This window comes from Trichomycterus rosablanca, chromosome 1 (assembly GCF_030014385.1).
Source record: "Trichomycterus rosablanca isolate fTriRos1 chromosome 1, fTriRos1.hap1, whole genome shotgun sequence".
Lineage (NCBI taxonomy): Eukaryota > Metazoa > Chordata > Actinopteri > Siluriformes > Trichomycteridae > Trichomycterus > Trichomycterus rosablanca.
This window is the reverse complement of record NC_085988.1, coordinates 44,575,041-44,598,087: the sequence shown is the minus strand read 5'-3', so window position 1 is coordinate 44,598,087 and position 23,047 is coordinate 44,575,041. Positions and strand designations below refer to the sequence as shown.

General features: G+C 39.8%; 1 protein-coding gene across 2 annotated transcripts; it reads left to right on the top strand.

The window, feature by feature from the left end:
- Positions 1-9,732: 9,732 nt before the first annotated feature.
- On the top strand, positions 9,733-21,768 carry saal1 (serum amyloid A-like 1). 2 transcript variants are annotated; one of them, XM_063003422.1, is made up of 13 exons: positions 9,733-10,185; positions 13,428-13,627; positions 13,745-13,846; positions 15,366-15,449; positions 15,991-16,070; positions 16,245-16,304; positions 16,699-16,814; positions 16,923-17,085; positions 17,745-17,827; positions 19,079-19,249; positions 19,341-19,531; positions 19,623-19,715; positions 21,475-21,768. In XM_063003422.1, the coding sequence occupies exons 2-13, from the start codon at positions 13,442-13,444 to the stop codon at positions 21,580-21,582; spliced, it is 1,437 nt and encodes a 478-aa protein (XP_062859492.1). In that variant the 5' UTR covers positions 9,733-10,185; positions 13,428-13,441; the 3' UTR covers positions 21,583-21,768. The 2 variants fall into 2 exon arrangements, with proteins under 2 accessions (XP_062859492.1, XP_062859498.1); XM_063003428.1 differs by lacking the exon at positions 9,733-10,185 and adding an exon at positions 11,229-11,313.
- Positions 21,769-23,047: the final 1,279 nt, after the last annotated feature.

The following is a 23,047-nucleotide window of genomic DNA, read 5'->3' as shown; positions in this document are numbered from 1 at the left end:
AACAGTTGCCTGAGGAGAGGACAAAAGAAAAGTATGCTCAGACCTTAGTCAAACGTGACTACCAACTTTTTGTTGCTAGGACAATGGTCTTTCTCATATGTGGTTTTTTTTTTATAAAACTTGCATAAAAATAATGTTTTTTCATGCCATGCCTTGGGTTGTTGAAGCCCAATTTACTGGCCAGTGAGCGTAATTGAAAGGTAGGTCTTTATAATAACGTGGTAATGTGGTGTATAGTGGAGCAGAATGACATTCTGCCAAGGTTTTGGTGCAGCATGCTATCTAGTGAAAGGGAAAGTACAAACAAAATGAATGAGTGCAGTGTAATTAGACAAGGCAGTGCATCTTAATACAATAAATATGCAGGGCAGCATGATGGAAAGTATAAATGTGTAAAGTATGCAGATTTGTGAAGACCTAACAGAACTGACAGCAAGTTGCACAGGGAGATGGATAAACAAGTATAACCTTAATGACTAATATGACGTTATATGGTGAGGGTTATATATTTGTGTGTTTTGTAAGTGGATGCTGCAGTAGATTCTTGCAAACAATGTTAATCAGCCGAGGAAGCTTTGGGGTTACTTCTTTACAGTGTCATTACAGTGATACACATATGGGAATCCTGATCACCAGTAAACTGCATGTCAAATTAGACATGCATTGCATTCTTCATAAAATACTTGTATTCATACAACAAACACTCCAACTCTGCCTCAGTATTTTATTACTGATGTTGAGTCTACTGAGACACTTTTCTCTTCATAAAGTGACAATAAAGTACAAAATATTGAAAATAAGTCATCTTACTGTTATTTTAGTCACGTTTTTACCTGGAAAAGAAATTGTAGGGGTTTAAGTTTAAGTTGTGCTGTCCCTGTATCTCAGACTTTGGCCCCACTGTTAATCAGAATCAGAATACTTTATTGATCCCCGAGGGGAAATTTCAGATGTTACAGTTGCTCAGATTGTATATATGTATTAAGAATATTAAAAGGTAAGAATATATTAAAAAGTAAAGTAAAGTAAAAACGCTCTTAAAATAAAGTGGCAAAACGCTCTTAAAATGCACTTAAAACGCTCTTAAAATAAAGTGGCAGATGCAGTGGTGACATATATTGCACTATTTATGATACAACTATCATATTGCACGTATTGTAAGGTCTATTACTTAAGTGAGGAGTTGTAAAGTTTGATGGCCACAGGTAGGAATGACCTCCTGTGGCGCTCCGTGGTGCTTTTGGGTGGAATGAGTCTTTGACTGAACGTGCTTCTGTGTCTTTCCAGTGTGTTGTACAGCGGGTGAGAGGTATTGTCCATAATGGACTTCAGCTTAGACAGCATCCTCCTCTCTGACACTGTCGTCAGCGAGTCCAGCTCCACACCCACCACATTACTGGCCTTACGGATCAGTTTGTTCAGTCTGTTGGCATCTGCCACCTTCAGCCTGCTGCCCCAGCATGCAACTGCATAAAGGATAGCACTCGCCACCACAGACTCATAAAAGATCTTTAGCATAGTCCTGCAGATGTTGAAAGACCTTAGCCGTCTCAAAAAGTAGAGACGACTTTGGCCTTTCCTGTAGAGGGTTTCCGTGTTTTTACTCCAGTCCAGTTTATTGTCTATGTACACTCCCAGGTATTTGTAGTCCTCAACAGTGTCCACACTGACCCCATTGATGGACACAGGGGTCACCGGTGCCTTTTTTCTTCTCATGTCCACAACCAGCTCTTTTGTCTTTGTCACATTAAGCTGTAGATGGTTCAGCTCGCACCATGTGACAAAGTCCTTCACCGTAGCCCTGTACTTGTCCTCATCACCCTTGCTGATACTGTAGCGAACCCAGCTGATTAATGGTCAAAACTCGAAAACTGATGATTCATGGAGATTTTATTGTCTTTAATTCCAGAATTCACCGTAAGAGCTAAGTTAAACAAAACAAAATAAATAGTTCACAATTACTGTCTATACAGAAACAATACACATATAACAGCATGTTTTAGTGTAAAACTCAGTTCACAATCAGTTTACTTTCTCATAAATGAAAAACCCATAAAGCAGTTCCACTCAAATGCCCTTAACCCATCAAATAGATAAACAGAAAATATGTTTGCTTATATATATATTTATATTTCAAAATGAGTTTATGACATGAAGCACCTTGTACTCTATATAAACAATAAAAATATATATATACCTTGTTCGCCATTCAACTAGGTGCTATTTTACCGTTTGAGAACCTTCCAGCAGCTATCTGTCTACCACCGTCTTTTCCCTCCAACTGTTTCTCTTTTGCGCGTAAACAGAAACCGCATGAGTGAAACAACAGCATGAATGCAACAGCAGCATTTACCAAAATAAAAGTCTTTACCTTTTTACATAAACCCAAAATCTGAAACTGAACTGAACACTTAAGAACATAAATTAGTAAAAACAAAACACTCTTTAAGGATCCTTTACACTCCCACCAAATCACAAATACAATATACTTTAAACCATTTCACAGTCATGAGTGATTTCTATAGAAGTCTTATAAGGAGCCATATGAACAGTAATGAGTATACATGTGATATAAAATGTAAGTCACCCTTGTTTACATCTTACACAAAACTGTTAGGCCTAGACTTTATGCTTAGTAATGTTGAGAGTGTGTGAGAGAGAAAAGAACCTTATTTAGTCTCCAATAAAAGTACAAGCTTCTGAATGGGGCGCTCAACTATAGATGGCGTGCTGAGGCGCTCACCGTCTTTACTTAATGTCCGATCACCAAGTTGTATTTTAACTCTCCTTACTAGCCCATCTTTGTCAATAGTGGTTTCCAAGATCCTACCCAGTCGCCACTCATTTCTTGGCAAGTTGTCATCTTTCACCAACACTATGTCACCAATCTGCAAATTCCTTCTTGGTACATGCCAGCGCTGCCTAGTTGCAATGTTTGCAAGATATTCTTTTCGCCAGCGACACCAAAACTGCTCCGTCAGGTACTGAACATGTCGCCACCTTTTCCGTGCATACACATCTTCCTTGACGAATGTGCCTGGTGGAGGCAGAGGTGTAGTGCGCTTTAAGGTAAGCAAGTGATTAGGAGTGAGGGGCTCCAAGCTATTTGGATCACTGAGGTTGTCAACAGTTAAGGGGCGATTGTTTACAATTGCCATTGCCTCATAGAGGAATGCCCGTAAAGAAGAGTCATCTAGTCTACCTGAGGAGAGTGAAAGTGTATTATTCAGGACAGCTCTTATCGTCCTGATCTGCCGCTCCCATACTCCACCAACATGACTTGAGTGGGGTGCATTCATAGAGAAGTCACACTGCTCCTGTGCAAGAAAGGCAGCCAGTCTTTCTGTGTCAATTTCATTTAGAGCTTTCTTCAGTTCATTTTTGGCCCCCACGAAATTGCTTCCTTGATCAGACTTGATCTGACGTACTGTTCCTCTTATGGCAATAAAACAGCGCAGACCATTGATAAAAGCGTCTGTTGACATGTCTGTAAGCATTTCTAGGTGAACAGCACGTGAGCAGAAACAGGTAAATAGGAGACCATACCTTTTGTGGATGCTCCGACCTTGCTTTGTCAGAAAGGGACCAAAACAGTCCATTCCACAGTAAGTAAACGGTGGTGATGGTTCCAACCGCTCTGGCGGAAGATCAGCCATTTTCTGCTCCTCTATAGGTCTTCTTTGCTTCCTACAGGTAATGCACTTGTGAACAAAGGATGCTACAGTCCTATTGATGCCTGGAATCCAAAAGCCATTGGATCTAATCTCATTTATTGTAAAACCTTTGCCTTGATGGTGGACCTTTTCATGGTAGTGAGAAATTATCATTTTTGTGATGGAGTGGTTTTTAGGAAGAATTGCAGGGTGTTTGAATGAATTAGGAAGGGATGATTCACGAAGTCTCCCTCCCACCTTGAGCACACCATCCTTATCTATGAAGGCATTAAGAGAGTGCAATTCACGATGAGATGGCAGAGAGGTTCCTTTGCTTATTCTCTTAAGCTCACTTTGATAGACCTGTCCCTGCAGAGCCTTGATTATGACACGTTGTGCATTTTCACGTTCAGTCACAGTAGTTAAGCTGTTAGATTTGTCTTTGTTTGTTCGTCTGAGGATTCGTGCAACTGCTTGTACAGCTTTCGACCAAGAGGAGAAGTTGGACAAACGATCTATCAGGCTTAGGTGCTCTGCAGCTTCCGTGTTCAGGGTATGAACCACTTTGATTTCTGGGTCTCCGATGGGTAGCTCTGGGATTACATCTGATGGAAGGAGCATGTCTTTCTCCCACAAAAACCTGGGTCCTGTGAACCAGTTGGAGGACTGGCAGTTCACTGACAGTTAACCCCCTTGAAGCATGGTCTGCCGGGTTTTCAGTAGTAGGGACATATCTCCATTGCTGAGGGGTTGTGCTGAGGTGAATCTTTTGCACCCTGTTAGCTACAAATGTATGGAATCGCCGTGCTTCATTATTTATATACCCTAGCACTACCTTGGAGTCAGTCCAGAAGAATTCTTGAACATTAGCATATCCAAGCTCCTCTTTCAGCACGTTGCTGACCTTTACAGATACAACTGCGGCTGTCAGCTCTAACCTAGGAATCGTTGTAAGTTTCGTGGGAGTCACTCTTGACTTTCCGATGACTAAGGCACAGTGAACATCATTGTCTTCATTACTGAGTCTTAGGTATGAGCACTGACCATAGCCACTGCAACTTGCATCCGAGAAATGATGCAACTCTACTCTGACAATTTTTCCAAAGCTAGCGGGTGCATAGCTACGGGGTATGTCAATCTTATCCAAGTTGTTCAGATCACCTTTCCAGCGTTCCCACCTTGGCTGAAGCTCATCTTTCAGAGGATCATCCCAGCCTGTGCCCTGTCTGCACATCTCTTGCAGAATCCGTTTTCCGTTGAGCACTAAGGGCGCCACAAACCCTAAAGGGTCATACAAGGAAGCAACTGTTGACAGTATTCCACGACGAGTGGCTGGCTGGGTTTTGAACTTGATCTTGAACTTGAAACAATCAGACTGTGTGTGCCATTGAATACCTAAGGCTCTTTCCAAAGGCAAGTCACCGAAAGCCAGATCCAGCTCTTTCACATCCTTAGCATGTTCTGATGATGGTATGCTTTCCAGAACAGATTCGCTATTTGATACAAACTTATGCAGTCTTAAGCCAGCCAGAGCACAGAGTTCTCGTGCCTCTCTTGCAAGCCTGATAGCATTTTCTGTACTGTCTACAGAAGTGATCCCATCATCAACATAAAAGTCCTTCATCACAAAGTTTGCACCTAGGGGGTACAAGTCACTATTCTCACTGGCTAAATGCTTCATCCCATAGTTTGCACACCCAGGGGAGGACGTGGCACCAAAGAGATGGACATTCATGTGGAACTCACAGGGCTGTGCACTGAGCTCTCCATTTTTCCACCACAGGAATCGCAGGTAGTCTCTGTCAGATTGGTCCACATGAAATTGATGAAACATTTTTTCAACATCGCACATTAGTGCAATAGGGTGTTGGCGGAAGCGAATAAGAATGCCAATCAAGTTATTAATTAAATCTGGTCCGGAAAGAAGATGATCATTGAGGCTTGTACCTTCATACCGTGCTGAGCAATCAAATACCACACGCAATTTGTCTGGTTTCTTTGGGTGGTAAACCCCATGATGAGGAATGTACCATTTCTCACCTTCTATTCCTTCATTTTTTACTTCTTCTGCATCTCCTCTCTCGATGACCTCATTCATGAACATGACATAATGTTTCTTATGTGTCTCGTCTCTTAACAGCTTTCTTTTGAGATGATTTAGTCTTATCATAGCAAGCTGTCTATTGCAAGGCAGAATCGGTCTTTCCTTAAAGGGCAAGGGCATCTCATAATGACCTTGAACATTTTTCCTTATGCCCTCCTTTAGTTTGTTCAGGAAAAGAATATCTTCCTGAGACACTCTCCTGCTTGCATCATTGATGTCCTTAAAGTCAGACTCCAAAATTCGAACTGCATCTGCTGGGGTGACTGGGGGAAGCTCCCTGACAGCCACACGATGACACATACTATTGGCTTTAGGTAAGTCAAGATGTGGCAATGTACATCCCACAATGCTCCACCCTAAATCAGTTTGCACGGCATATGGTTCTTCTGGCCCACCTACAATTACTTTCCTTGGTGCCAAGGCCCTTGAGCAGTTATAGCCTATTAAAAGGCCAACTTCACAATCTTTCAGTGGTGGGATTTCATCTACAATGGCTTCAAGATGTTTCCAGCTCTTGGCTGTGTCGCTGGTAGGGATATGGGCCCGATTTACTGGTATGCAATTCTTGGTGTACACAGGAGGCAGGTCAATGTGAGCAGCAGAATTGTAACCTCTAACGTGAAGCCCTGACACCCTTTCACTCTTTAGAACTGTGTCCTTACCAATCATGGTGGTTAATTTCAGCCTCACTGGATGAGTGTCTACTTGTAGGCCATTGCTCACCTCTTGGTCGATGAACGTAGTATCACTCTGTGTGTCAAGTAGAGCATAGACAAGTTTTTCAGAATTTGGACTGTTCTTTGACGAGACCCATACAGGCACAATCATTGAAGTGCTGATAGACTGCTCTTCTCTAGCCACATTGAGAGCAACGGCGTTCACTGCCTCTCTGGTATTAGCTTGTGCTGGGGCCATAGGGGATGCTAATGTCTCAGTTTTCACATAGGTATTGGCATGAAGACATGTGGGGTGCCTTCCTTTGCAGGTGCTGCATAGGAGACGATGGCGGCAGTCTCTTGCACTATGCCCAGGCTTTAAACAACCATAACAGAGTTTCTTCTCCTGGACAAATTTCCGACGCTCTTCTAGAGGCTTTGTTGTGAATACAGAGCAATTGTGAAGCTGATGTTTGCTGTCTTGACAGAGCATGCATATTTGTTTAATGGGTGGCTTTGCTAACCTCTGATTGTCTGTATTTGTTTGAGTGCTGAAAACACTGGCCTTGTTTCTTTTGACATTCCTTAGGGTTATTTCCTCTGGAGCAGGTTTTGAAGAATGGAGAGCATAAAAAGAGGTTATTGGATTACAGGCAACCTCTGCTTCCATAGACACAAAGCTAGCAAATTCCTGAAAGGTAGGAAACTCTTGACTTTTATTCAGCGAATGTGTAACTTGTCTATTCCAACGGGAAGCTGCCCAGTCTGGCAGTTTCTGCACAAGCTTCTGATTTTCTTCACAATCATTTAATATTTGGAGACCCTTAACATGAGGCATGGAATCCAAACAGGCATTTAGAAAGTCAGAAAACTCCTGCAGTCCAATGGCATCCTTGTGTTGAATTCTTGGCCAGTTTGCAAGCCTTTCTCTAAATGCCCTTTGTATGACAAATGGCTGGCCGTATCGATGGTCCAATTTGTTCCAAGCATCTTGATAAGCTTCAGTATCATTTCTGTAAAAGACACCATCTAGGGTCTTACGAGCTGGACCACCTACATACTTTTTTAGATAGTACAGCTTGTCAGCAAAGGAAACACTCTTTCGATCAATAAGCGACATAAAAGAGTTTTTCCACTCAACGAACTGAATTGGATCACCACTGAAGACAAAAGGTTCTGGCACTGGAAGCCTATTGAGGGCTATGCTGTCTTGAAAGGCCTGAGCAAGGGGAGACATGTCTGTCTGTGGTGCTGTAGCTACGACATTGGATGACTGTTGGAAGGAGAGTTGATTCATGTCTTGTTCTTTCTTTGGTTCACATGCGATGAATGAGTTACTAGTTTTGCATACTATTTCTTGGCTGTAGACCCCTAGCCTAGCCTGAGCTGCCTTTAGATCCTTCTCTGCCTGTAACCGTTCTAGTTCACGTTTTTGAGCTTCAAGAGCCTGTTTATGTTGTTCTTCCAAATGTTGGATCTTTTCCTTTTGTCTATTTTCTTCCAGTAACACTTCGTACATAGCTTCCTTAGCTGCCACATCTGCTGCAGCATCTGCACACTTAGCTGCCAAGCATGAAGTCACAGAATGATGACTGGAATAATGACTAGAATGAGTGCTGGACTTGTGGCTCACTCGTGAGACAGTAGATCCATAAATGGAACGAGCATGGTCACAATCAAGCAGTGTGTGAAGACGACTTATTTCCCTATCGGCATCAAACTCTCCATTTACACCTGTAATCCTTTCATATATGATTTTGGTAATATCTGCTGTTACTGACATACATGCATCAACTTGTCGTCGTATTTCAGGGGGAGGTGCCATGTGATGCCTAATTTCATCATAGATGAACGTAACATCATTTCGTGCCTTCTCTAGATTGTCGACTATGACAGTCAACTGGCTATCTGAAATGTCCGATTTGAGCTGCTGGCGTGCATCTCTGGCCTGAGTTTTCCATTGGTTATACATGGAAACAAATTTCCTTTCCCTTTTGTGAGCTTCCTCTTTTTGAAGGGAGAGCATTTTCTCTGTGGGTTTGTGTGTTCGTTCTGAGCGGCGAGGTAAACCGGATTCTTTTTGAGATTCTTGAAAATGACTTTCTAGTTTTTGATTTTCTGCAATTTCAGATTCATTTTCAAAGTCCTGTTGGAGACTGGCGGTTTGCTTCTCAAGCTGTTCAGAGTTCAGACAAGGAGTAACTGGCTCTGTCATTTTACCTCTAATATGTGTCACAGTTTAGCTAAATGAAAGTACAGTAGTGCATAAAGCAATGATCAATACACAGTCAGGACAGTATAAAGAACTGTAAGCAATTAACCATTACAGAAATAGATAGACCACATTAAACTGCACTATTAAGTGTCCATGAAATTATTATCCATGAATTGTGAGTTAGGATTTGTAAATGTGTCCGTTTTTTCAAAGTCACAAAAATAGTTGGATTTTTATGTGTCCATTTACCAATATGTGCACAACTTCTGTTTTACCAAAGTCACAAAAAATAGTTGGGCAAAGTCACTGTGACTTGAGAAGATTTACTATTTAGCTCTCACCTTGTAGATAATACTCACGATTTTGTTCATTACAACCATTCATAGCCGTGACATACAGTATTTGACCATCACACCAGATCCATACGCCTGCTTCCTGTAGGGGGCGCAAAGTCACCACTGAAGACCTTGCGTTAAGCCGTGGGAGGATTGGAAGTCAGCAACGCGAAATGAAGTGCCACCATTGGAAACCTTTCGTCGCTAACCCCAGCCTTGTGTGCAGCAGCCGTCAGGATTGATGAGGGTCAAGCTCTTACTGTAGCGAACCCAGCTGATTAATGGTCAAAACTCGAAAACTGATGATTCATGGAGATTTTATTGTCTTTAATTCCAGAATTCACCGTAAGAGCTAAGTTAAACAAAACAAAATAAATAGTTCACAATTACTGTCTATACAGAAACAATACACATATAACAGCATGTTTTAGTGTAAAACTCAGTTCACAATCAGTTTACTTTCTCATAAATGAAAAACCCATAAAGCAGTTCCACTCAAATGCCCTTAACCCATCAAATAGATAAACAGAAAATATGTTTGCTTATATATATATTTATATTTCAAAATGAGTTTATGACATGAAGCACCTTGTACTCTATATAAACAATAAAAATATATATATACCTTGTTCGCCATTCAACTAGGTGCTATTTTACCGTTTGAGAACCTTCCAGCAGCTATCTGTCTACCACCGTCTTTTCCCTCCAACTGTTTCTCTTTTGCGCGTAAACAGAAACCGCATGAGTGAAACAACAGCATGAATGCAACAGCAGCATTTACCAAAATAAAAGTCTTTACCTTTTTACATAAACCCAAAATCTGAAACTGAACTGAACACTTAAGAACATAAATTAGTAAAAACAAAACACTCTTTAAGGATCCTTTACAGATACATCCAACTATCGCTGAGTCATCAGAAAATTTCTGAAGGTGGCAGGTCTCAGTCCGATAGCTGAAGTCCGTGGTGTAGAGGGTGAAGAGGAAGGGAGAGAGAACAGTTCCCTGTGGTGTTCCGGTGTTGCTGATCACTCTGTCCGACACACCGTGCTGCAGGCGCACGTACTGAGGTCTGCCGGTCAGGTAGTCTGTAATCCAGGACACGAGGGGGGTGTCCACCTGCATCGCTGTCAGCTTCTCACCCAGAAGAGCCGGATGAATTGTGTTGAATGCACTGGAGAAGTCAAAAAACATGATCCTCACCGTGCTGGCTGGCTTGTCCAGGTGAGTATAGACTCGGTCAAGCAGGTAGATGATGGAAGTCACATAAGGACAATTGGTTTATTTATCAAAGGACTTTTGGCATTAAAATTATTGATGCGACTAAATAAGAATGAATAGAGAGAATGCCATGTAAAACCTATACTTTTGTAGTGTATATTTCTGTATTGTTAAGTGATTCACAGTTTACAAACGTGTGGTAAGTTATGTTCTGCCATAAGTTGTGTATATTGCAGGAATATCAATTAAAACATGAAAACCAATTAAAACTGCGTGTTTAGTTTCAAGAGGATATTGAAGAGGATACGCAGTATGGCTGAGTGCTTTGACATATCTGTGCAAAGTGGAATCCACATCCAATGACATCATCCAGATGAGATGACGTCAAACAAAATGATGTCAAACAAATGAGATGGTTTTGATGCAATTTGAACATTTTATTGGGCTAAATGTCCTCAATTTATTAAAAAAAAAAAATTATTTAGCCTATAACTTGAGAATTAAAACAGCACAAATGTTCCTTTTAGCAGCACAAACCAGCACAAACGTAGCACAAACGAATTAAAGGGTTTTGGTGCAATTTGGACATTTTAGGGGCCAGGTGTCCTCACTTTATAAAAAAATATATTATTTAGCCTATAACTTGAGAATTAAAAGAGCACAAATGTTTCTTTTAGCAGCACAAACCAGCACAAACGTAGCACAAACGAATGAGATGGTTTTGGTGCAATTTGGGCTCTGATGGGGGGCTGAGTGACGTCACGGGTAATAAAATATAATACTTAATTTCTCTAAAACGGTGCCAGCACAAACGATGATTCCTACGGCACAAACCAGCACAAACGAATAATAATATTTATATTCCATTTCTGACCACATGGGGGGCCAGCTTCACGGAGGTGACGGACCTGACTAGCCGAGCAGTAAATGGCTGATCTGAGTACAGTGCGCTAGATGGTGCTGTATACTCAGTGCGGACCTGAACATGAGGAGAAAATAATCCACAAAGAAGAAGGAGGTATCCAAATATATGCGCGCTGGCTTTAATGCTCATGCCATATTATTATTATTTTGTAAGTTTTTGTTGATTTCTGGCTGTGTTCGGGATCTTTACTACGCCAGTAGTAATGGGTAAGATGTTTATAAATACTCTGAGGAATAATGTCTGATGTGCAGTCAGTCATGTACTGACTGAGAAGCGATCTGAGCTCTCTTCGTTTATTCACTGCTAGCTTTCTGTCCATAAATCCACATTTTCTGTTGTTTATTTTTATTAGTAAAGGATGGGCATGGTATTCCTGCAACTGTTGTTTTTTTAGTTTTGTAACTTTTTTATTGCAGGTATAAAATATGCTAGGTCAAAAATATACGCACAGCAACACAGATTATTAATTTCGTTCTAACGTGATTAGGAAATACTATAGCTGGGGGCTTTTTAGCAGACGCTTTTATCCAAAGTATTACAGTACTGTGACAGTATACACCGAACAGCCATAACATTAAAACCACCTCCTTGTTTCTACACTTACTGTCCACTTTATCAGCTCCACTTACCATATAGGAGCACTTTGTAGTTCTACATTTACTGACTGTAGTCCATCTGTTTCTCTGCATACTTTTTTAGCCTGCTTTCACCCTGTTCTTCAATGGTCAGGACTCTCCCAGGACCACTACAGAGCAGGTATTATTTAGGTGGTGGATCATTCTCAGCACTGCATTGACACTGACTTGGTGGTGGTGTGTTAGTGTGTGTTGTACTGGTATGAGTGGATCAGACACACAGCAGTGCTGCTGGATTTTTTAAATACCGTGTCCACTCACTGTCGCTCATCTATTGCTGCTGTTTGAGTTGGTCGTCTTCTAGACCTTCATCTGTGGTCACAGGACACTGCCCACGGGGCGCTGTTGGCTGGATATTTTTGGTTGGTGGACTATTCTCATACCAGCACAACACACACTAACACACCACCACCATGTCAGTGTCACTGCACTGCTGAGAATGATCCACCACCCAAATAATACCTACATCTGTAGTGGTTCTGGGAGAATCCTGACCATTGAAGAATAGCATGAAAGGGGGATAACAAAGCATGCAGAGAAACAGATGGACTACAGTCAGTAATTGTAGAACTACAAGGTGCTTCTATATGGTAAGTGGAGCTGATAAAATGGACAGTGAGTATAGAAACAAGGAGGTGATTGTAATGTTATGGCTAATCAGTGTATTGTCTAACTAATCAAGGGTTAATGGCCTTGCTCATAACTTACATAACCATCGTTATGTATGGAAGATAAAGGGGGAGGCTTGCAAGCCAAACACCATCCCATTTGTGAAGCACAGGGGTGGCATCCTTTACATTTTATACATTTAGCAGATGCTTTTATTCAAAGTGACGTACAGTATTGTGACAGTATATTATCTAAGTAATCAAGGGTTAAGGGCATTGCTCAAGGGCCCAACAGTGGCAACCTGACAGTGGTGGGGCTTGAACCAGTGACCTTTTGATTACTAGTCCAGTACCCTAACCACATAGGGCAATGGTTTAAAAATAACCCCATACTGTCACACTTATGATGTGATTTCTCTCTCTACATAACCATGGTCATGTATGGAAGATAAAGGGGGAGGCTTGCAAGCCAAACACCATCCCAACCGTGAAGCACAGGGGTGGCATCCTTTACATTTTCTACATTTAGCAGATACTTTTATTGAAAGTGACGTACAGTACTGTGACAATATACTGTCCAAACAATTGATGGTTAAAGGGCTTGCTCAAGAGCCCAGCAGTGGCAACCAGGCTGTTGAAGCTTGAACCAGAGATCTTTTGATTACTAGTCCAGTACCTTAACCGCTAGGCTACAACTGCCCTACTGCATCATGATGATGTGATGGTGCTTTGCTGCAGGAGGGACTGATCAGGTGCACTTCACAAAACAGATCACATTATGAGGAAGGAAAATTATGTGGCGATATTGAATCAACATCTCAAGACATCAGCCAGGGAGTTGAAGCTTGAAGTTACAGTTGACAATGATCAAAGTTGTGGCATAATGGCTTAAGGCTTTGCTTCTAATCTCAAAGTGACTAGGCCAGACTGTCCTGACATGAAGAAGCATAGCCTTTTTTCTCTTTTTAAATATAGTATTACCATAAGGTGTCATTTGTCCACAGCAGCAGTGTAAGTAAGAAAATACTGTAAGCATAGAGCCATTACTAACATTCATTGTTGTTATCACATTCACAGATTCTAATGAAAACATGACTAAAGAGACAAATGACGTAAGTTCCAGTAATTCGTCTTCACCCCAGGACTCGCCAGAGATGGATCGGAACCCCTCGCCTCCTCCAGAGGGAGATGATGAGGCTGATGAAGAGGCTGATGCTATTGGAGACACTGTGTATAGCAAGCATTGGCTCTTTAGCACCTTAACCCACCTTATTCAGGTATTTCAGAGGCAACTGGACAGAGCTTATGTTAAACCATGCAGACACATTCATCTGTGGCCAGTCTTAGAATTTAAAGAAGAGGTAATTCATTTTTATATGATCCTTTCAATGTAGGTGGTAACAGAACAGCAGTCCAGACCAGATGATCGCTCACAAGAACTGTCTGATGAGCATGAGCAGGAGTTGTGTAAAGTGTGGGACATGGCCATGGACAAGGTTTGCATGATTTGTCACAACATACTAGCATATAGACTGATCAGCCATAACATTAAAACCACCTCCTTGTTTCAACACTCACTGTCCATTTTATCAGCTCCACTTACCATATAGAAGCACTTTGTACTTCTACAATTACTGACTGTAGTCCATCTGTTTCTCTGCATGCTTTGTTAGCCCCCTTTCATGTTCTTCAATGGTCAGGACTCTCCCAGGACCACCAGAGAGCAGGTGGTGGATGATTCTCAGCACTGCAGTGACACTGACATGGTGGTGGTGTGTTAGTGTGTGTTGTGCTCATATGAGAGGATAAGACACAGCAGCACTGCTGGAGTTTTTAAACACCTCACTGTCACTGCTGGACTGAGAATAGTCCACCAACCAAAAATATCCAGCCAACAGCCCCCTGTGGGCAGCGTCCTGTGACCACTGATTAAGGTCTAGAAGATGACCAACTCAAACAGCAGCAATAGATGAGCGACTGTCTCTGACTTTACATCTACAAGGTGGACCAACTAGGTAGGAGTGTCTAATAGAGTGGACAGTGAGTGGACACGGAATTTTAAAAACACGAGCAGCGCTGCTGTGTCTGATCCACTCATACCAGCACAACACACACTAACACACCACCACCATGTCATTGTCACTGCAGTGTTAAGATAAATAATAATAATAATAATGAATAATACCTGCTCTGTAGTGGTCCTGTGGGGTCCTGACCATTAAAGAACAGGGTGAAAGCAGGTTAAAAAGTATGTAAAGAAATAGATGGACTACAGTCAGTAATTGTAGTACTACAAAGTGCAGCTGATAAAATGGACAGTGAGTGTAGAAACAAGGAGGTGGTTTTAATGTTATGGCTGATCAGTGTATATTCAGTATTATTTCTATAAAAAATATATGGAAATATAGGAAATTCTCAAAATAAAATGAAAAAAATGTAGCATTGTTTTAATATACAGGTGTCAGATTAGGCCTGTAATAGAAACTCATTTATACTATTATTTCCAAGTATATATAAATCAAGTTTTTGTTTGAAATAAATCAATTTCAAGTTTATTTTTTACAAAATATAAAAATTATTTCATTGTTTTATAGTTTGCCATAACATAAGTAATGAAGCAGTCTGTTACTAAGTCGTTAAGTCAGGGTTCATATTCTTCAAGGAAATCTTTGTGTATTTGTTGGTCTTTGTTTATTGTTTTTCCAAGCGTTTCTTCCACTGTTAAACAAACAGTTAAAGTTAAAGATAAAATCCTGGCCATTCATTTATATTAATTTTTGTGACAGTTCACAGCCCATGAATATGGATCCAAAGTCACTGGATTTTTGATTGATGTATTTATGTTCTAACATGGTTTAATTCTAAGGCACATTGATTAAATGTGTGATTTCCTGAAGAAGGATTTCTTTTGGCAATGGTATAACTATGATTAGGGCCATTATTACACTTTTTAGCTTCTGATATTTTGCTTCACCTGTTCATTTGTCATTTCTTCCCATTTTGTCTGTCCACCAGGATGTTGCTGTTTTTTTACTGGAGTTCAAAGCTCCAGAAATTTTGCTGGGAGTGATTGCTAAGTCACACAGTCCACGTCTTACTGTAAGTGACATATTTTATTTATTTAACCTAAACGTAATGTTGCTTTACTTTAGGTCAGTCATGGTTATTACATAATTTCCTGATCTTGATAATTAAGCTGCCACAATTATTGTCCACTGTCATTTTTGTAAATTTTCATTACTGTCTGAACACCTATTTTTACTGTCTGCAATTCCCTCAGACCAAACAGCAGTTTTCCCCCTGTGTTTCACTGCTAAAACACTGATAAGTTAATGCTTTTTCAGGCTCTTTATGATCGAGATGTCAGGTACTTTTTACATAAAGCACTAAATGTATTTTTTAACTTCCATATATAAAATATTTATCAGAAACAGCCAAACTTGATTACCTTTTCACAAGCTGAGATTAGTCAGGGCACTATGTGCACACAAGGAAATGTCATTTTATAAACTAATTAAGCATGTCTTTGAAGATCAGTGCTGTTTATAGTGTGTTTAGCCACACGTACACTGTTGTCTGATCTGAGAGTTTGGCAGATAACAGAAGATCTGTTTTATTTATATATGCATTTGTTTTACAGGAAATTTGTATCGGGATTCTGGGAAATATGACCTGTTTCCATGACACGTGTCTGTCTATCAGTCAAAATGCTGAACTAGGGTATGTAAACATACTGTCCTTTTTTGCAGGAAGGATTAGTTTACTTACAATTGTTTATGGTTTTATATCAAAGCACTTGGATAGCTGAGATTTATGTAGCTTTAAAATGAGATGATACAGTATTTTTCTGTGCTTTTGTTTTATCCTCTTGGTGTGTCACCATTATTGTTCCAGTGCTGTGCTGTTGTTACTGCTGGGTGACAATGACCCGCCAACACTGTTAGAGACATGCAGGTGAGAAACTTAACCAATGCAAAGCTTAATGGTTGTGATGATGCTGATATTTACATACACTATATGGTCAAAAATGTGTAGACACCCAGTGTTTAAGCCACACCCATTACTTAAAGGTGTACTAAAATAAGTAATATAAATTTAACCAAATGCTTCCAATTTCTGGTAGCAGTTGATAGAATGCCCTTTACTGTTCCAGCATGACTGTGTCCCTGTGCACAGTGAGGTCCATAAAGACTTGGTTTGACAAGTTTGGTCCCCCACTTGACCACTCTGTGGATCAAGAACCTCTGTCAATTACATCCTCTATGCATACCAAAAGATGAACACCACCAGAACAAAATTCTACAATACAAACAACTACACTGAAACCTTCACCCAATATTCTTTTCAGGCTTCTACTGACCTGCGTGTCTCAACCTGATGTTGCTCCCTTGTGGTTGGAAAGGATAAGGCAGGAGACAGCCACACTCTCAAATCTTTGTTTCATCATGCGCAGTTCCACTAATGGTGATGACCTAAATTCTTTATTTGCTTTTTTTAACGAGACCTTAACTGCAGCTGATTTAGTCTAAAAGGACTTTTTTCTCTCTTTATGTATAATCTTACCTGTTTTAGCGGACTTGTTGCTGAAGGTGGGAGAGCTGGTTGATAAGTTGTTTGATGAGGATGAAGAGTTAATGAAGACCTGGCTGACTGGGCCACCCACTGAGGGTGATGGGGATGAGGACACACACCAGGATATTGCTTCTTCCTTGCTGGAGGCTGCTGTGCAGCTGAGGTTAGATACACTAATCTGTGTGAGAGAGGTACAGAGCTATGGTAGAACATACTTCTTAGTCTGTTCTGTCTGGAGTCTGTCTGTCTGTTTTTTTTATGTATAATTATTTATATTTTACCTGTTTAATATTTATAATATTTACTGGAAAATATATTTAATACTAAGAGAGTTACATAATGCTGGTCTAATGTGCCAAAACAATGACCAAGAATCACCAATTCTCATATACAATATTTACTGCTCAGCAACCCTAAACCCCGGTTGGCTCGGTGGGTAGCACTGTCGCCTCAAAGCAAGATGGTCTGAGGTTCGATTCCCAGGGGGAGTGCTCTGGGTCCTTTCAGTGTGGAGTTTCTTCCCACAGCTCAAAGACATGCAGTCAGGTTAACTGGAGATACACAATTGTCAATGAATGTGTTTGACATTAAAGACTTGAACTGATAAATCTTGTGTAACCAGTAACTACCTGACCTGTCATGAATGTAACCAAGGTGTGTAAAACATGATGTTACAGTCATAATAAATAAATATTAACAGAGTCACATTAACAAACCAAAATATAAAATTACATAAAACAATGTCCTGCAGAAATCTAGGATCTCTGCATATCTCTCTTGGAATACATAATGAAATGTTTTAACATTTTGTGTGTGTTTTAGGAGGGAAAATCCAAATGCTCTTGAGGTGTATTTCCATGCTCTTCAACTCCTTACTACAGTAGATGAAGGGCTGCAAAATCTTGGTGAGGCTCCCATTGTCTTTTATTACATTAAATGTAAATCCAGCCATTGCAGTATTAAAAATAGGATATGGAACTTGTATGTTGTTTTATTATTTGATATATGTAAAGGTTTACATCAAAAGAGGTTTGTTCATCCATGACGCACAAGCCTATCACTGGCCTAGGAGGGTGTCCGGTTAGCCTCCTCTTACATGTGCTGCCCATGCATCTTTACACATACCAGTAGCTGATCCTTGTAGAGAGCCATTCCCAATACATAGGGCTGTGCTAATCACATTTGTACCAGCTCCTTAAATACTTGTTTGTACCTTACAACTAACATGCAATTAAAGACTTAAATCAGTGATTTTACAGGTTTTAAAGTGGTAAGTGCATAAAAAGAGAAGATAAATGTTATCAACTTCATTGAATTTTGTAATTGTACACTAATTCCTTATTCGATTCCAACAACACAGTTGTAGTTGTTTGTGAATTTAACTCCTTATTGTAGCGAAACCGGATCATTCCAAATGCCACTTGACACTTTACTGTGCAAACAAGAAGCCTTATGTTAACCATGCCCAGAAGTGGCATCGACTTCTCTGGCATGAACCATCACACAGTGAAAATGTGTAATGTGGTCATATGAATCAGTATTCTGGAAGAAATAGCCTCAGTGTGCTCCATACCATCCAGACACTTTTCAGCAACAAGTCCAAACGCCAGAGTCTGTCATGGTATGGAGCTGTGTCAGTGCCTTTGGCAAAGGTCATTTACACTTCTGTGATGGCAGCATTAATGCAGAAAAGTACATTGAGATCTTAGAGCAACATGTGCTGCCTTGAAGCGTCATCTTTTCCAGGGATGTTCATGCATTTTTCAGACAAAACATGGAATATCTTACGTTCTATATCATACTGTCTGCAATAAAATTAAAGTCAAAGTAAATGTAAGAAACAACCCCATCACATGACTGTTACCAGCTTGTTGAGGTGATGTGTAGGATGGGTCTTCTCCAAAACCAGCCATTACCTCTTTCTCAATGGCTGCTCATAAAGATCAGCTGAATGGAAAGAGCATTATCTTTCATATTTTGTATACATTAGCTTAAAAGCATCCATAATTTTTCCTAGACTTTTTTCCATGAATAGCTCTGGCTTTGTCAGGATTTAAACTCAAGATCTTTGATCAACAGAGCTTTTAGCAGGGTATTGTTAATTTCCCTGTTTTGTTACTTAACACAATAAATGGGGATCTTCTTCATGTGTGTAGTATCAGATGCAGGCTGTGGTGGTGAAGTGTGGAACATGGTATGTGAAGTGATGTGTGAGGATTTGTGCCAGCCAGATGATCCTCCTCTCATCCTGCAGGAGCAGAAGGGTGTCCTGGCCCCTGGCCTCGCTTTGTTGTCAGCCTTATACTCCAACCGTCGGACAGACTTCGGTGAGCACATGTATACAGTTACTCCATTCTAATTGCATATTACATCTATGGCATTGTTATAAATGGGTTATTTAATTTGTATTTGTTACAGGTTCAGCCTTGGTGGCAAGCCTTCTTCGTATCCTTCACTTTTATAGTGAGACTCAACAGGTGCTGTCTAATGCGGAGTCAGAACACAAACAGACAGAAGAATTGAGGGATGAGGAGAAAGACACACGGCTCCAGATTTTGGCTGAAATAGCTGCTGAGTTCCTTTCTGCGGTACTGACAAATTTGTCCATGGTAGGATGTACACAATGTTTCACTGAATCATGAAGCCCAAAATGTTCCACACATTTGCTAAGTTTCTGTGTGTGTCTTTGTCTGTCTTTAGGACGATGTGTTGGAGTTGCTGAAAATAGATCATCTTAATGAGAAGATCTGGGTTTCTGCTATAAGGGTGCTGCTGCCTCAGTACATCTCATCTGTAAGTTTATTCACTAAACTGTATTTGTGAACTGTATCCACCAGATTCATCAGTCAGACTGCCAGACAGTGATTGGTTATTATGGACCATGTGTTTTTACTGCTCCACAGTCCATGTTATTCTAATAAGACTATGTTTGGACAGATGTGCTCTTTCCACTTGGTTTTATCACCCTTCTGTACAAAAAGTGTTCTGTAATCAATTGGAAAACGGGGACACCAACCATTGTAGTTAGGGCCCTACTAATTTTTTTAGTAAGTTTTTAAAAAATCACAGATTTCATGTATTTTTACAGAACAGTGCCACATTTGAATGCTAGAATAAATAGAAGCTACAATACACAGCACAGCCTACCTTTAACGGTTGAATGTAAACCTAGAACATTCAGTGATGTCTCAAAAAGAAATTCTCATCCTTGTTTTGACACCCCCCTTTGCGTCCACAGAATTGGTTGGGAGTTTTCCATCCTCAGTTTCCCGAGTAGTGTTTTGAGCTGCTTTACACTTCGACATCTCTGACATTTTGACTAACTGAATTGCCATAGGATTGCTAGAACCGCCTCATGTGCAAATTAACCAGTAAAAGTGAGGCACCTGAACACTACACGAATGAAAAATGTTAAATCACTAAACCTTAAAGTTTGAATTTTAAAGCAAATTGCATATTACATGGGAAAAGGCTCATTTCATGGTCTGTGACACGATTTTCACAGCCATGAATTAGGTAGGGCTTTCATTATATTTTTGAAATGTGGCTTGACTTCACCTTGCTGAAACGAGCAGAAACACCTCTGGCCAAGATGTTGACTAGAAGGCAGCATATGTTGCTCCAAAATGCTTATGTACCCTTCAGCAACAATGATGCATTCACAGATGTGTTACTCTTACCATTGGCTCTAACACACACTCATATCATGACAGACACTGACTTTTGAACTTCACACTGGTAAATATTCAGCCTGAATAACACAGCATACATTATTAAAAAAAAAATAATAATAAAATAAAAAAATATATACTGTATATATATATATAAAAACTGACTTACCAGACCACAGCACATATTTCCACCTTCCAGTTTGCACTATAAGGCGGTCCTAGCAATCCTACGGCGATTCAATTAGCAATTGGTTAAACAAAATGTCCAAGATGTCATAGTGTAAAGCAACTAAAAACACTACTCAGGAAACTAAGTTTGGAAAACTCCCAACCAATTAAAACTCGGACGAGAATTTTAATGTGAGACGAAAACCACACCATTGCTGGATGTTTTAGGTTTACGTTCAACCGTTAAGGTAGGCTGTGTGGTGTATTGTAGCTTTCATTTATTCTATCATCGGAGTTATTTAATGACTGCCGTGAAATGTGGCACTTTTCTTTAACAATCTGTGAAATCTGTGATTTTTGGAAAAAAAAAGGGTCTGTGAAATTAAGCACATTTTCCTGTGAAGTTAGTAGGGCCCTAATGATTGGGGATAAAGTGTTTCTGAGCCAGTATGGTTAGTTTCATTATATAATTATGTCAGTTTTAATGCGGTCATACATTGTTTCTGTTTTTGTGTCTTCTTTGAATGTAGAACCTACTGTGTAATTTATTTGATGAGGTAAAACAATAAGTACATTTTGTGCTGTTTTCAAATGCATTTTACCCTCTGTCCCAACATTTTTGGAATTCATGTTGTAAATGTGTTAATGCTGTGTATTTCTTCCGTGTCTCTGTGTCTCGTAGTTAAATACATTCTGTCTCTCTCTCTGTGCAGGTGCAGTGTGTAGTTTCTACATTGTCAAAAGTGGAGCCTAAACTGGCAGACATTATAAGCAGGCAGTGTTCCATCACACTAGAAACAAACGGCACCAAACCAGGCTAGACCAAACATACCTAACTCTTTGGACTACTCCCTTTATTCTTTGTCAGTCTTTGAAAGCTGATGAATACAGGGCTGCATACTCAGCTCTTTTGTATTTAGTGCCCAGTTTTAATGAGAACTGCACCACATTTGTTTTTACATTTTATGTTTATATTGATTTTGTGTATGTTTGTGTGTATTTGTCATAGTTACTATTTTAATAAATAAACTTTATTGAATTGTTATATAACAATGTAGCAATTAGTTTCTTTTTGAGATCAATTGATAAAATCACTTCCTCAAAGAAACGCCACGCAATAATACTCAGTAACATTGTTTTTTTAACTTCAGCAAACTTCCGTAGTCTGTTAACATCACCTTTGTTGCCACTTTATTACTTCCCCTCAAACAAAATAAAATGTACAGTGCAAACAAAGATAAATGACATACAAACCAAATAAAATTACTACAGTACAACATGCACAATAGCAAACAAAGCACAATCTAATTAAACAAACATACCTCGCTGGCTACTCACAACCTATATGGAATGAGCTTTGATCGTTAATATATGAATGCAAACTTTAACACGTGATCTTCGGCTTTGTGTCCTCTTTGGTTGAAATGCTATATCACACATCACTCTTGGTTCTCGTATACAAAAATATTACAATTTAAAAAAAGTCACAAATGAAAAATGAATCATAAATATGTAAACAAACTTACTGAATGACATTTTGTGGCACCATATATTGTGAATGCTTCTTGGAGCAATGTTTGCTTCTACAACCATTATTTCTTACTGTTAATGAGGGCAACATGTGCTCTAATTTTTGCATGTCTGCATTTTGTCTTTATTTGCTAAATTTAACATATTTAAAAAATAAACATTTCCTGGGGTTTTCAAAATGCCCTTGGTATGGAATTACAGTTGTAGGTTGCTTTGGTTAAATGCTGAAATGCAATACATGTTAATGTGCTTATCTCCAAATTCTGACTTTTCTGCTGAATCTTAATTTGGTTTGCTCACTAATTGGCAAACAATGTGTCTAAAGCAACACACTATGTAGTACAAGAGTTCTTCAAAAAGTTTCTGCACTTTTTAAACTCTATTTATTTAACTTCCGATGCATTTTTTTTCCTAGCGCCGTACCAACTTTTTAATACCATCAGCAAAAAATGTTTTGGTTCACTGATGCACCGCTGCTTTCACATCATCATCACATGAAAATCTTCTTCCTCTTAAAGCTTCTTTAAACGTTCAAAAAGGTGGAAATCAGATGGCGCCAAATCTGGACTATAAGCTCCCTCCCTTAGTCTTTCAGACACAACCAATTACTACTCCTCCCACCCTCACCGTTTCCAACCAAATTAGAAGAGTGCAGAAACTTTTTGAAGATCCCTCGTATAATAACACTTTTACAATGTTTTAGTTTACCCTCATGATACCTTACTTATACACTACATAGAATATTCCACTCAAACA